Genomic DNA, 15703 nt, shown 5'->3' with positions numbered 1-15703 from the left:
TAATAGAAAAAAATGAAACTATTCCAGTCTCTGTCCCCCATTTGTGTTACATTATTTACCTCAGGAGAAGTATGTTTTGCTCCTGGAGGGTCAAGAGTCAGGTCTTTTTTATACTCTTCTCCAATTCTTATATATGGAACTGAAAATCTGTTCTCTTTTACAAATTCCTCACACATTTGTACTGACTGTGTGACAAAATCAGGTCTGAACGGTTTTATCCCACACAGCCAAGTACAATCTGCCAGCCATGTACTACAGCCTGTGAGGAGCTTAACAAACCCACCTCAACCTAGCCAACTCCGGCTTGGGAAATTCCCAGAGATTTGAGGGTGAAGTTAGGGGAGGGAAAGGAGCTCAATAGGAATGTAATGCTGTAGAATCAGTCTTCCAAAACTATTGTTTCTTCCAGGGGAACTCATCTCTGTAATCATGAGCCTCACCGTACTTAATCCGGGCCTCACCCTACTTCATCCCTGTTTATGTGACAGGCCAATATGACAGTTCCCACCCCCCACAGAATTCAAAAGTAGATCATAAATTGTGTTAGAATGTAATAGAACTAGATGTAGGCAAAATGTGTTACGCATACCCAGGGGTCATTTTGTAGAAAAAGAGATGCCGGAGCTCATTAGCACAACTCATTTGCATAACTCATTTGCATATGCTACATACCCCTGACATCACCAGAAGGTGTACTAAATTAGATCCACTCCGAATCTGCCTTAAAATGCTTCTTGAATTATAATTATCATAATAAAACTTTACGCCCATCATACTTTTTAACTTACTTTCTCCTGTGTGGCCACAGGGGCGTGATGAAGATTTCCATCTGTCTGCTCTATATGTTTTGGTTATTTTCCCATTTTTTTGTGGGGGGAAATATTAGAAAGTTTGTCAAATCTTAGAGTTCAGCAAAATTCTCACTGCTCCTGTGAGTTCCTGTCCCAAATGAGGCCTAAGTGTACCTCAGAATGCAAACAAGGCCTCTGAGGAGATCTGTTTTGGAAACAAATCGTGAGAATTCAGGATGTCTTCAGCAGAAGAAGATAACAAAACACAATCGTTCCTATTATATAGTGTGCTTCAATCAGAAGCTCTCTTGATTTCTGTTTTATATCTTAAAAATCAACAATTTCCTTTTCCCCCCATGTCAGGGCAATCCAGGTCCCACTGGAACTCCTGGAGATCAAGGACCACCAGGTCTTCAAGGTATGCCTGGCGAAAGGGGCATCGCTGGCACCCCTGGTCCTAAAGGAGACAGGGTACGTCTCTTCAGTTATTTCTGCTTCCAGTTTTATGAAAAGTTGTCTTTCTCTCAAAGACTGTCTGTTTACAAGTAACTTGAACTTTTCTTCTACTTTCTCTAGGGCAGTATAGGAGAAAAAGGATCTGAAGGTACAGCTGGTAACGACGGCGCAAGAGTGAGTCAATTTATTGTTTTCCTTATTATAACTTTCCCTACAATATTCTTGACAATCCTATTCGTAGTTACTGAAACACCTGAGAAAGAATAGTAATCAGAAATGAAATTTGTGGGTTTGCATGTGGCAACATGGCACTGAACAGATCTTGCAAAATTGGAGTCAATTTGTGGAACCAATTCAAGGAGTATTTCGGCCTCTTCCTGCAGGGGTTTTATTATCTACACCAGTGTTGCGCATAGATGAAGTCCCCTTCTTCCCAAACAAAGGTCTTCCCGAATGACAGAGGTGCAGAAGAGCTGATGTGCAGAACTCTTTTATTGTTTTTTTCACATTAATGTGGGGAGGAGAAAACAAACCATACACCCCATTTTCCTCTGTTCTCCTCCCCATAGTCACAACATCTTATACCTTCCTGTAAACAAAGGCCAACTCACAGATTGGCTACACTGGTCTTCGCCTTTGACATTCTGATTACATTCATTGGTCAAATAAGTCTCATATCCCAACTTAGAAGTGAGAGATGAATAGATATCACCCAGGGGCTGCTAATCTGGACCCCCATGCCCCACTTCCCTATATTTCATATCTGCGGTTTCGCCCCCTTCCCTGTTTGACTCCAGTGTAGGCCTCCTGGCCCAGTTCCAGGATGAGTAAGCGCAGAGCTCCTGCTGTAGCAGGGAGATTTGACCTTCTCCAAGAGATAGGCTCCCGGTGACTCCCGAAGGTAGAAAGATAGCTTACTTTCCGCCGAAAGATGTTTACAGGACAAAATGAAGATAACGAGTCTCTGCTAAAGGGGAGACTTCCTCTCGTATCTAACAGTAGCCCATTGTTCTTGGTTAGGACTTTGAAACCAAAATCATAGAAAAGACCCTATAATACTCTTAAGGTGAGCTCAGCAAATATAACACTGCAAACATGATACTTTGAACACATATATAATACTTTGTTAAGGCAGATTAGTGCAAATGATCAAGATTAGTGCAATTCTATTTGGCACTCTCTCCATGCTGTAATTAAAATCTGAATCTATGTCTAACACCAGGGATCTCCAACTCATGGTGACATGGAATTTTGAGAACATGTGATTTGCATCACCACAAAATGGCTGCCATGGGAGTGGTGCATCTGATCACAGAACGGCAGCTAGGGCCAATCTTAAGATGTTGAGCAGTCAAGACCCATGTTCTCCCCTAATGATGATAGTTGTTCCCAAATGGTTACTCCCTGAAGACATAAACATGCAAGAAAGTTAGGACTCGCTCTTTACTTCAGGGCAGGCATCCCCAACTTTTTTGAGCATGTGGGCACATTTGGAATGTTTAGAGAGGGTGGTGAAGACCACCCCAAAATGGCTGCCGCATGGTGCCAAACCCCAGAGGGCTTCCAACGGTATACCTCCTTCCTCATGCAATAAAAAAATCTTTGTGCAAAGTACCATGAAAAGTTCACTTCTCTTATTGATACTTCTTGTTACCGAATAGGGTCTCCCAGGTCCACTGGGTCCAGTCGGCCCTGCAGGCCCTGCTGGTGAAAAGGTAAGAACATTTGGATAATATTGCCATTAAATAACTTCTGATATATTCTGGACTGGATACAGTAACATTCTGTGACCTTTGTTTTGAAGGGTGAACCAGGCCCTCGGGGTTTAGTTGGTCCTGCAGGTTCTCGAGGAAATCCTGTAAGTAACTCATACCGTTAATGTTCTAAATATAACATCAAGTTTTTTCCTAGCACGTGAAGAATTTATTTTCCTCTGTGCTCACTTTCCTCTTTTCCCCTTATCATCTATCCTACCTTACCTATCTAGGTTCTAAAGATAAAGTGTATAGTCAAGTCACAACATCCTAATAGCAACCCCGTGAAGTTCTACCTCATAGGGTTTTCAAAAGAAGAGATGAGCAGAGGTGGTTTGTCATTTTCTTCCTCTGCATAGTAATCTAGGCCTTCCTTGGTGGTCTCCCATCCAAGTACCAAACCTGTTTAGCTTTTACCCCATACTAGCCTGCCAAGATCAGGCTGGTGTGAATTGTTATGGTTGCTACCTCGTTGTGACCCAGGGGTGGAGTTCTAGCAGGGGCTCCTTTGCATATTAGGCCACACGCCCCTAATGTAGCCAATCCTCCAAGAGCTTACAAGGCTCTTTTTTGTAAGCTCTTGGAGGATTGGCTACATCAGGGGTGTGTGGCCTAATATGCAAAGGAGCTCCTGCTAGAACTCTACCCCTGCCTACTGTAAAATGTGGAAGAATGAGATCTGGCACCCAGCTAGAACTTAGGTTATATTGAAATGCAGCCAAATAACTGGATAGTAATACTTTTTTTTGTTTCATGCCACTGTGAAGGCTATCTCTTATAGAATTACTCCCACATCTAGAATATCACATGGCAAAACATACCGTGCAACTGCTAAGATAGATGGATATACTGCCAAGGTCCTCTTGGATTCTTGGTGTGAACGCATAATATTTTATTTATAGAAAAAGTAACATGTGATGAATATAGAAAACATGTGATGAAAATAGAAAATAAGGCAAATGTGGCATAATATTTCATTTATAGAATAAGTAACGTGATGATAACACTTCCTGCGTGATAGCTATGTGATACATGTAAACACAGGAAAGAATTGCACTCCCATATTACAAAAATGTAACATGTATGAAGATTCGGCAAGGATTCGGCAAGGCTTGTTGGATTTCATGATAGCTTTATGAGAATTATGACAGAATTACAGATGTATGTATAAACAATGTACAGCATTACTTTTTCACATGCCTCTGTGTTTATATTGCTCTCTCCTCTTCTCTCTCTTTCATAAAAATTATCAGATAATTTTCAGCCTAATTGTAAAGCTTTAATTAGCCATTGAAACAGGTATCCTGTGACTGAAGGTCTGCATATGTACATACACACTGTGCTTGGGAATACCCAGGTGCTGGTTTTAGACCAGCTTTACAAAAGCCAGTGTGCTATAGTGGCATGTTAAGGCAAATGTGGCAGTTGATGATAGGGCTGCCAAGCCCCCAGGCCGGATGGGGGTTTTCCTGCCCGGGAGGTTCCCAACCCGCCAGCCCACATTGGGCCAGCGGGGTGAACCTCCCACGACATTGCCGGCCACTCTAGGCATTTCTGGGAAAACTCTATGGTTTTCCCAGATGCTCTAGCATTTGGGGAGGGAAAACTCTATGGTACAATAGGTACCATAGAGCTTTTACCTCCCCAAATGCTAGAGCATCTGGGAAAACCATAGAGTTTTCCCAGAAATGCCTAGAGTGGCCGGTGTGTGACATCGCCGGCATGATGATGTCACTCATGAGTGACATTATTGTGCTGCACGCAAAAAACAGTCCCCACTGGAGGCCGCAGGGGACTTGGCAACCCTAGTTGATGACCATGGTGGGAAATTTTAACACAGAGAATACAGGAGGCTGATTGTGCTTCCTGGTTTTCATTTCTTAATTGGACCCAAACTGAAATTTTAGCAGGCCATATGCTATTGGTTTCTCTTAGGAAACAAATACTACAATGAAGATAAAATTAAGATAAAAATAATATCTCTCCAGTTTTGTAGCAGGGCCATGGCTTAGCGGTAGGTGACCTTTTGCATGCAAAAGATTCTGAGTCTAACCTTTGGGTTTTTTTCCAGTAAAAGGATCTTGGATGCTGGGAAGAAAATTTTTCTGTTAGAAAACCTGGAAAACTTTTGTCAGAATAGGCAGTACTGATCTAGGTAGGGTTAGACTAGATGACCCTGGAGGCTCCCCCTTTCAACTATAAATAAAGCGGCTTCATTTGTTATTATTACTTCCAACAGAAAGTTATTTGGTTCATTTCTGTTCCGCTTGTGTTAATAAAGTACAGCGATGTGTCCTTTTGAGTTTTTTTAAAAAAACTCTTTTCTTCCCAATATTTCTTCTCCAGGGTTCCCGTGGTGAAAATGGCCCAACTGGTCCAGTTGGTTTTGCTGGCCCTCCGGTAGGTGAATCGTGTTCCATAGCACTTGTTTCTTTCAATCCATATTTCTATATAGCCTTTGTAACTCCATCTTTGTTACAGGTTGGCACTTGACCTTTAATTGCCTTGAGTTCTGTGAAAGGTCAGCCATCAGGTCAATCCCAAGAGAATATTCTTCTCTCTCTTGCCTGTTAGTAGCTCTTATCCAGGAAACCTGATTTGTTTTCTCTCACCACTAGGTGGCCAGGCTCATCCTAGTGTTTGGGATAGCTTGATTAATGATTTTTTGACTCGTGGTCAGCAATTAAGGTATAAGATGCTTAGTTTTAGCCAGGACTTTTTTTCTTTTTTGCAGCAGGAACTCCTTTGCCTATTAGGCCACACAAGCCTGATACAGCCAATCCTCCAACGGTATACAGGGCTCTTAGTACAGGGTCTACTGTAAGCTCCAGGAGGATTGGCTACATCAGGGGTGTATGGCCTAATATGCAAAAGAGTCACTGCTACAAAAAAAGCCCTGGTTTTAGCTATGTGTCTCACCTGGAGGTCTGGCTAAGTTTTGCTGTGCATGTGTGCACAGTGGTAGAAGCTTCGCCTACTATTTCTCTAAGCTTGATCACTGCTTATTTAAATCTCCTTGTAAGCAAACCTGGATCTTGCATATCAACCTGAAGCTCCTGGCCACAGCCTCAAATAACCTCTCATTACACATAATTTTTAGGGGGAAATTACACATTGACAATTCCAAGCTGGGAAATTCCTGGAGAAGTTGAGGAGAGGAGGAACCTCAACAGGGTATAATACAATGGACTCCATGCTCCAAAGTAACCATGTCTCCAGAATAACTTATCTTTGTAGTCTGGAGATCAATTGTGATTCTGGGAGATCTCCAGGCTCTCCCTAGAGACTGCTAACCTAATTTTTTCATCTGATAACAACATGCTAAGTTTCTTTGAAAGATTTTTAAAGCACGAGTTTGGGCATTTCCAAAAGTAGTAAGAGCAGGTCACAGGAGAAAAGCAACATTGTGTGGGTTTTCAAAGTGATTTACTTTCATTTTTGTTTTGTGAATTCTTTGCAATGAGATTTGTATCAGAGTTGGTAAGCTCAAGTCCAGTAAGTGAAAAATAAAATAAATAAATGGCTTGGTAAAGTCACCTTTTAGCTCTGTACCTTGTGTTGAAAAGCTTGTTAGGATGTTGCTACACAGTGTGCTGAAGCACTCGTTAATTGTCCTTACAATGGCGAATTTGGAATCTTTAATGATCAATAACTCGATATGTCTTGTAACTTCTAGGGCCCTGATGGTCAGCCAGGTGTGAAAGGTGAACCTGGAGAACCGGGGCAGAAAGGAGATGCAGGATCACCTGGACCTCAAGGACTTGCTGGTTCCCCTGGACCCCCAGTAAGTAAAAAAGAATGGAAAACAAACGCTTGGTTTGTATCCATTAACTGAAAATTTCTCCTTATTCAATATTTTTTCTCATTTCTGCTTAGGGTCCTTCTGGGGTACCTGGACTGAAAGGTGGCAGAGGTACAAAAGGCCCTCCAGTAAGTAGAATAATTCTCTAAAAATGGCTATCCACTTGAAACTATCTGCTGAGCTTTTGTCAAGTTGGCAGATTCAATAACGAGTCGATGTAGATACAAAGAAACTAGTTTATTGATACTGGTTACTTGCGGCCTTGGCCAGAGCTTGAAAAGACTGGAGACCGTATATTAGATACATTGCATATAAGGAGCACTTCAAAGGGATTCCTACAGGCCGGGGAATCTTGCAAGGGGAACATTCACACATAGATGTTACCAATACATTCTCATGTTGATTAGAGGCCCGCGGCCTTGGTACTCTCAGGCTTCCTGTCTCCCCCAAGCCTGAGCTGAGAAGGTTCAGATAAGACTTTTCACCCATCACCATTTCAAAGCAGGGACATTCTCTACGGGAGGGAGGGGGGAACAGGAGAGAGTTAGCTAGCAGCATTTGGTTACACCTTGGTTCTACCCAGCATGCTCTTTGAATGAGCCAGAGTTAAAGCCAGATTTGACAGCTTTATTCTGATTGTATCGCTTATTTCATGATTATCATAAATCTAAATTTCACATGTGATGATTAAATGGTTGGTGTTATATGTTTCTTGATACAGCCAGAAGGTGTTGTCAACCCCTGTGTGAATGTCTATTTTTTCAGGGTGCTACAGGATTCCCGGGATCTGCTGGTAGAGTTGGACCCCCAGGACCAACTGTAAGTGGAAAACTTTTCTAATATATTAATACCTTCGACATTAAAGCTAAAATTTTGTAGATGAAATTGTATTATCAGTAGTCTGAACTTATCCTTTATTTATTTAAACTGTTTATATCCCACCCACCCCCTGTCCAAAAAAGCATTCAAAGTGGCTAGCAACAATAGTGTAAAACAATGTAGCTGAAATATCACTATGGTGTAGTAGAGCTGTATTCAGATTAGGGAGATCAGATTAAAATCCCTGCTGTTGCTGATTGAGTGATTCTGAGTGAGTCACTATTTTCTCAGGCTTACCTACCCCACATCTGCACAGCAGATTTTAAAGGACTAAGCCCTGCTTGCAGGAAAGGACAGCCTAAAAATCTAATGAAATAAAATAAAATAATAAATAATAAATGCCTTTAGGGAGGATGTGGTGTAACTTCTGGGTGACTCTCTAGGCTTTCCCCCTCATCTCTGTAGTAAATACCATAGAGACTTGGGAGATTCCTAGATAGTCACTATGAAGAACAATTCCTGGCCATTTTTTCTACAGCTCCTCAGTTAGGGGTCAAGGGCAAGAATTTATCTGTCATGAGTGGGCCTAACCTCACAGCATAAGAATAAAATTGCATATGCATGGTGGGTGGATATACTGTGTCACCCCAAGCTCTTTGGAGGAAATAAATTATAAAAACTATGTTGTTTACTAGAACCATCTCACAAATATGTATCTCAGAAGTAGGTAAATTGTTTTAAAAAATAATAAATAGTTACAACCAATATCATGAGTTACAGTTCTCCTCCTGATTAGGAATTGTGTAATCATTAGTTGTGGCCTAGTGCAGAAAATTATCTTTCATTGAACAGCTAGGGTTGCCAGATCCCCTCACCTGTCCAGTGGGGGGATTTGGGGGTGGAATTCCAGGGTGGGTAGGGATGTCATGCAATGTCCCTGATACAATGACACCACCTGGAAGTGACATCATCATGTTGGGGACATCATGCAGGGACACTGTTTTTTTCACAATGGTTTTTTCACCCTCAAAACCAGAGTTTGCCAAAATACCAGAGCATCCTCACACAACATCCCCAGCAGAATGATGTCTCCCAGAAGTCACATCTTTGCACTAGGGACGTTACACAACATTCCTGTTCGGGGGTGAAGTTTTCCCAAAGCCCCCCAAAGTGGGAGAACCCCTGCTAGGACTTGAGGCTTGCAACACTATGAACAGGTCTTATGAAATTGGAGTCAATTTGTGGGATTGAAGAGGTTATATTTTAATATTACTGTGTTTATAGTTTATGGTTCCTCCTTCACACTTCTTTCTATTTAAGCTCTCAGTGCTATCCTTTCTTAACTGATTAATGGGTAGATCTGATTGGGACTTCCATTTTAGGGAGCTCCTGGTCCAGCTGGGCCTGCCGGTGAGCCAGGCAAAGAAGGTCCTCCAGGTGTTCGGGGAGATCCAGGTGCTCATGGTCGTGTAGGAGACCGAGGTCCAGCCGGACCTTCTGGCAGTCCCGGAGACAAAGGAGATCCAGGAGAAGATGGACAACCGGTAACATAGAGGGGAGGTGGAGGAAGGGTTACTTTTGCCAAACTTTCTCTTTCCTAATGTATTTGTAGAAGAGTCAACTGTTCATCTTCCATGAACATGTCAAGGACCTACAACCCATATGGTAGGTCAAAACCCTCATAATACAGAGCAGGTTTTGAAAGGATCCTTAACAACTCAAAACTTACTTTACGGCCAAGAGAGACGCTTGCATGACTCTACCACTAGATCAGCTCCTCCCTTCTACAGTGTGCCACCAATTTTCTTTCCTGATCTCACTTGCTGTCAGTTGCTTAATTTCAGTGGTTTTTTTGCCTGCTGGATGCTTCTCCCACTTCCTTTCTCCCCTTTCTATCAGATACTGACTTCCTTTCCACAGCTTGCTTTAAGTTTGCCAGGAACTGGACCCCAAAGAGAGTATTATACTCTTTCACTACAACGGATCCTTAGTTCCTGGAATGCTTTTGGGAATGGTTCATAGCAAGTCTTGATTTCATCTATAGAACAGATGTCACAGAAATATCACAACTGGTACCTCTCCAATTTCATAATGTTTCACCCTATTATTTACATTTTTCCTAATATAACTATCTCCCTTCCTCCCTCCCTCTCTCTCTCTGCAAACTGAGGTCATACTTAATGTATATGAAGTGGGCTAGTTCACAAAACCTCGTGCCAGAATCGTTTGGTTTTTAAGATGTCACAAATCCTCCTTTGTGTTTTCAGTCACTGATTTTTTTTTTGAATAAAGGACTAACTATAGGGTCTTTTATTTTCTTATTCCAACAAAACATTTGATGAAATCCAGGGCTTTTTTGGTAGAAGAAGCCCAGCAGGAACTCATTTACATATTAGGCCATGCCCCCGATGTCACCATTGTCTCACATGGGGCTTTTTGTGGGAAAGGCCCAGCAGGAACTCATTTACATATTAGGCCATGCCCCTCGATGTCACCATTGTCTCACATGGAGCTTTTTGTGGGAAAAGCCCAGCAGGAACTCATTTACATATTAGGCCATGCCCCCTGATGTCACCATTGTCTCACATGGGGCTTTTTGTGGGAAAAGCCCAGCAGGAACTCATTTACATATTAGGCCATGCCCCCTGATGTCACCATTGTCTCACATGGGGCTTTTTGAGGGAAAAGTCCAGCAGGAACTCATTTACATATTAGGCCATGCCCCCTGATGTCACCATTATTTCACAGTAACTCATTTGCATATAAAGGCCACACCCCCTCACATCAACTGTGTTCCTGCTTTTAAAAAAAAGCCCTGATGAAATCATAGTTCTTTGTATGCTCATTTAGTTTAGCCATTTTTCCAAGTCAAAAGTATTGAAGGTCTGATACCAAATAGCGGCACTTGTGTAACTTTACATAAAATTTACTCATTACGTGCCAGGTGGAGTTCGAACTTAAGAATCTTGTATTAGTGTTACTAGTATTTAAAGGTAAATTGTGCCATCCAGTTGTAACTGATCCATGGCCACCCCAGGAAATTCTGCTGAACGGCATAAGATAAGTAGAGCTGGTTTGCCATTGCCTTCCTCAGCATAGCAACCCCAGGCTTTCTTGCTGGTCTCTCATCCAAACACCCATCCTGCTTAGCTTCTGATCTCTGAAAAGATAGGGCCAGCCTGGGCTATTAGAGCTGCTAATAACTCTGTTTGGTTTCTTCTATATTTCAGGGTCCAGATGGCCCCCCCGGTCCAGCTGGAACTACTGGCCAGAGAGGCATTGTGGGTATGCCGGGTCAACGAGGAGAGAGGGGCATGCCTGGACTGCCTGGTCCTGCTGTGAGTATCTGCAGAGCTGGCATTTCAGATAGGAGAGCTAGGGCTTTTTTTTTTGGTAGCAGGAATTCCTTTGCATATTGGGCCACGCCTCCATGATGCAGCCATTCCTCCAAGAGCTTACAGGGCTCTTCATACAGGGCCTACTGTAAGCTCCAGGAGGATTGGCTACATCAAGGGGTGTGGCTTAAACAGCTTTTTTTGTAACAGGAACTCCTTCGCATATTAGGCCACACCTCCCTGATGCAGTCATTCCTCCAAGAGCTTACAGGGCTCTTCGTACAGGGCCTACTGTAAGCTCTTGGAGGATTGGCTACATCAGGGGTGTGTGGCCTAATATGCAAAGGAGTTCCTGCTATAAAAAAGCCCTGATATTAGACCACACACCCCTGATGTAGCCAACCCTCCAAGAGCTTGCAGGGCTCTTCGTACATGGCCTACTGTAAGCTCCAGGAGGATTGGCTACATCAGGGGTATGTGGCCTAATTTGCAAAGGAGTTCCTGCTACAAAAAAAGCCCTGCTTCTCCATTATCTCATCATCTCAGTGGAGTATCCAGGCCTTTTTTTTTGTAGCAGGAACTCCTTTGCATATTAGGCCACACACCCTGATGTAGCCAATCCTCCAAGAGCTTGCAGGGTTCTTCGTACAGGGCCTACTGTAAGCTCCAGGAGGATTGGCTACATCAGGGGTGTGTGGCCTAATATGCAAAAGAGTTCCTGCTACAAAAAAAGCCCTGAGGAGTACTGCAGGAAACTTAAGCTGCAGGAAAACTTTGGTTTAACCTGAAAGCCACGTTTCCACACTGTCTCTTATGACAACATCCACTTGTGCACTTATATTTTGAATGATATAATGATATATTTGGAGAGGTATCCAGCTGTCTTCAGCCAGGGCCAGGGCTTTTAGTGCCTTGGCCCCAATCTGGTGGAACTCTCTGCCAAGTAACATCTGTGCCCTGCGGGGCCTGTAAGGCAGAGATGTTCCAACCAGGCATTTGTTTGAGGACAGCGACGGCATCCACCTAGATGGAAGTATTTCACCCTGCCCCCAACAAGGCAGTCAAAAAAACCACTGTGTTCAAAAATCAAACACTTAATAAAGAATAAGAAAAATATTTCATTCTAGAGGTGCACAAGCATCCATAAATTCATACAAATTCACACATAGTATCAAAATGTTAAGAAGTTCCGTTAACAAAACGTCCATTCCACTGAGTGACTCTGACAAAACTTGTTTCAATCTTCAATGGGTATCACTCCCAATTTCTCCTGCGGTCCAGAGTCAAGCCTCAGATATCGGCTGTGGAGGCAAAATTCATCCCCACGTGATCGCCAGCTTTTTATCACGTTTCACTGTTTCCAGCTTTTTTCATAAACCGATGAAATAACCTGATACCAGCATTCTGCCTATCTTTTCTTACATGCCCATTTTCCAAAGTCTTAATTGGCAGCGTGAGACTTTGGAAAATGGGCACGATACTATGTGTGAATTTGTATGAATTTATGGATGCTTGTGCACTTATAGAATAAAATATTTTTCTTATTCTTTATTAAGTGTTTGATTTTTGAACAAAGTAGTTTTTTGGCTGCTAATCTATACTGTGCTGCCACTGTTTTCTTCTTTCTTTCTTCCCAACAAGGCAGTGGCACAACTAGAAGTTTCTGATCACCATCTAATTAAGTTGACTGATAAAGTTTGGGGAGGGACGGCGGCTCACCATCTGCTTGGTAAGCAGAAGGTCCTGGGTTCAATCCCCTGCATCTCCAACTAAAAAGGGTTCAGGCAAGTAGGCATGAAAAACCTCAGCTTGAGACCCTGGAGAGCTGCCGCCAGTCTGAGTAGAAATACTGACTTTAGGAAGGGGCGGTGGCTCAGTGGTAGAGCATCTGCTTCGTAAGCAGAAGGTCCCAGGTTCAATTCCTGGCATTTCCAACTAAAAAGGGTCCAGGTAAGTAGGCGTGAAAAACCTCAGCTTGAGACCCTGGAGAGCTGCTGCCAGTCTGAGTAGACAATACTGGCTTTGATGGACTGAGGGACTGATTCAGTAGAAGGCAGCTTCATATGTTCATATGTCTAAGGGGAGGCATGGTGGCTCAGTGGTAGAGCATCTGCTTGGTAAGCAGAAGGTCCCAGGTTCAATCCCTGGCATCTCCAACTCAAAAGGGTCCAGGCAAGTAGGCGTGAAAAACCTCAGCTTGAGACCCTGGAGAGCCGCTGCCAGTCTGAGGAGTCAATACTGAAGAAGAAGAAGAAGAAGAAGAAGAAGAAGAAGAAGATATTGGATTTATATCCCGCCCTCCACTCCGAAGAGTCTCAGAGCGGCTAACAATCTCCTTTACCTTCCTCCCCCACAACAGACACCCTGTGAGGTGGGTGGGGCTGGAGAGGGCTCTCACAGCAGCTGCCCTTTCAAGGACAACCTCTGCCAGAGCTATGGCTGACCCAAGGCCATTTCAGTAGGTGCAAGTGGAGGAGTAGGGAATCAAACCCGGTTCTCCCAGATAAGAGTCCACATACTTAACCACTACACCAAACTGGCTCTACTGACTTTGATGGACTGAGGGTCTGATTCAGTATAAGGCAGCTTCATATGTTCATATGGAAAAAGGAAAGGTTCCCTGTGCAACTGCCACAGGGCCGCTATGTTCATATGATTATTGTATTTTTATTGTATTTTTTCCAATATAAATATAAACTTTATTGAACTTTTTTCAACTTTATTGAAAAATGCAAAGTAGTTACAAACAATGGGGCCGAATACAAACAATAAAAAGAAATGCACAGCAGCCAAGAAGGTCTGAGCGCCTGCTCCGGCTGCAACGCCACTGAGGATGTTCTCCGCAGCTGAGAACGAAACGTCTGGAAGGAAAACTTTCTCCAGTAGAACACGGCACTTGATCCCGAAAGACTCTACAAACCCTAATGATGATACCAGCCGTGAAAACCTGAAATCTTTAATAAAAAGAAAGCGAGATAAATCTTACAAATAGCATTGCAATGTATCCTGTCAATGGTTGTCATTGAATGGTTTCCAGTTTTGGAGAAAATATATGATCCCACATATATTTGTCCTTTCAATAGGAGTACAATTTACAAAGGGATTTTGCATTTATTGCATTTATTGCAATCTTAATGTTTTAATCTTATATGAGTGTAAATACAGTTGTTTTATCTTTTGTTGTACGCTACCCTGAGTCCTGTTTACAGGGAAGGGCAGTATATAAAAAAAGGAAACTAATTTTAAAAATCCGCGATAAGTATTTTAAATGCTGCACTGATGAGGATTGACCCTTAGTAGAATGGCCTTGAATACTGATGAAATGTCTCATCCTTCCAGGGTACTCCAGGAAAACAAGGTCCAACAGGCCCACCAGGAGACAAAGGTCCATCCGGGCCTTTAGGTCCTCCAGGTGCTCATGGTCCCGCAGGTGAAGGAGGCCCAGAAGTAAGTGTCCTTTTTTCTTGACCAGACAGTGGCTTGCCACCATCCAGGTGGATAACAAAGACAAGCTGTGAAAAATAACTAACAGCCGGGGGGGGGGGATTCTAGCAGGAGCTCCTTTGCATATTAGGCCACACACCCCTGATGTAGCCAATCCTCCAAGAAGAGCCCTGTAAGAGCCTAGGAGGATTGGCTACATCAGGGGTGTGTGGACTAATATGCAAAAGAGCTCCTGCTAGAATTCCACTCTTGCTAACAACAGTCTGCAAATTAACAATACATACAATAGCTATTTCACATTTAGTAAGAAACATAACAATTCACAGTACAAAGCTCTCGGAACATACGAACAGTTTGTCTTAAGTCCATAAAGTGCAGATTGATACCATTCCCATATAGGTCAATCCTTCTGATTTTCCTATCTTTCTCCTTGGTAGAACGGAGTGCTTGCACAGTCTGAATTTCAAATAAAGAGTTTTTAAAGTCCGCACATTGACTGATTTCGCACTCACCTTATGCTGCTCTCACGTTTGTCTTCGCAGCGCGGTGTACTTCCATTTCCCACTATCTGCACTGGGGCTGCAGCAAGCACCGGCATTTTCACGCAGCCAACAGAAACTGATTTTCAGTGGTTTCAGTTTGCTGTGCAAAAACAGCAATGCTTGCCACAGTCCCAGCGCAGATAGTGGGAAATCATAAGGACACCGCGCTGAGAAGGCAAATGGGAGAACGGCGTAAGGTGAGTGCAAAATCAGTCATTATCTTATTTCCTTAATTACAATCAATGGTTTTGTCAACAGCTCTTGTGTAGGAAAGGCCCTGACTAGTCCTGCAGTCACAGCCCTCTGCTCACAACCTGAGTTCGATCTCAGCAAAAGCTGATTCAGGTAGCCGGCTCCAGGTTGACTCAGCCTTCCATCCTTCCGAGGTCGGTAAAATGAGTACCCAGCTTGCTGGGGGGAAAGCGTAGATGACTGGGGAAGGCAATGGAAAACCACCCTGTAAAAAGTCTGCTGTGAAAACGCTGTGAAAGCAACATCACCCCAGAGTCGAAAATGACTGGTGCTTGCACAGGGGACTACCTTTACCTTTTACACCGTTTCCATATTTGTTTTTCTCAAAGAGGCATATTTAGTACCTAAAATATAATATAATAAAAGACCAAAACACGTATACAAACCACTGAACAAATCAACATATACTTTTTAGCAGAAAATTTCTTACTATTTCCACTGGGACCACGTGATTCTCTCGTGGTTTCACATTCTCCAGGTGAAGCCCAGAGATCTGGAATTTACAACT

At 43.0% G+C, this 15703-nt stretch overlaps 1 protein-coding gene and 1 non-coding gene across 2 annotated transcripts in view; both read left to right on the top strand.

Annotated features, from left to right (window-relative positions):
• The window catches only part of COL5A2 (collagen type V alpha 2 chain), a 226237-nt gene that overhangs the window by 188739 nt on the left and 21795 nt on the right, over positions 1-15703 (top strand). Inside the window, exons 34-44 of the mRNA XM_060257242.1 lie at positions 1155-1262; positions 1368-1421; positions 2909-2962; positions 3052-3105; positions 5348-5401; positions 6678-6785; positions 6878-6931; positions 7569-7622; positions 9005-9166; positions 10853-10960; positions 14297-14404. Of these exons, the coding sequence (XP_060113225.1) occupies positions 1155-1262; positions 1368-1421; positions 2909-2962; positions 3052-3105; positions 5348-5401; positions 6678-6785; positions 6878-6931; positions 7569-7622; positions 9005-9166; positions 10853-10960; positions 14297-14404 (918 nt within the window). The remainder of the gene's footprint in view (positions 1-1154; positions 1263-1367; positions 1422-2908; positions 2963-3051; positions 3106-5347; positions 5402-6677; positions 6786-6877; positions 6932-7568; positions 7623-9004; positions 9167-10852; positions 10961-14296; positions 14405-15703) is intronic.
• Positions 12816-12891, top strand: TRNAT-CGU (transfer RNA threonine (anticodon CGU)). Its single transcript has one exon. It is a non-coding gene; the product is annotated as a tRNA-Thr (tRNA).

The sequence above is a fragment of the Heteronotia binoei genome, chromosome 16, assembly GCF_032191835.1.
Source record: "Heteronotia binoei isolate CCM8104 ecotype False Entrance Well chromosome 16, APGP_CSIRO_Hbin_v1, whole genome shotgun sequence".
NCBI lineage: Eukaryota > Metazoa > Chordata > Lepidosauria > Squamata > Gekkonidae > Heteronotia > Heteronotia binoei.
This window is presented reverse-complemented; position numbering and strand designations above follow the sequence as displayed.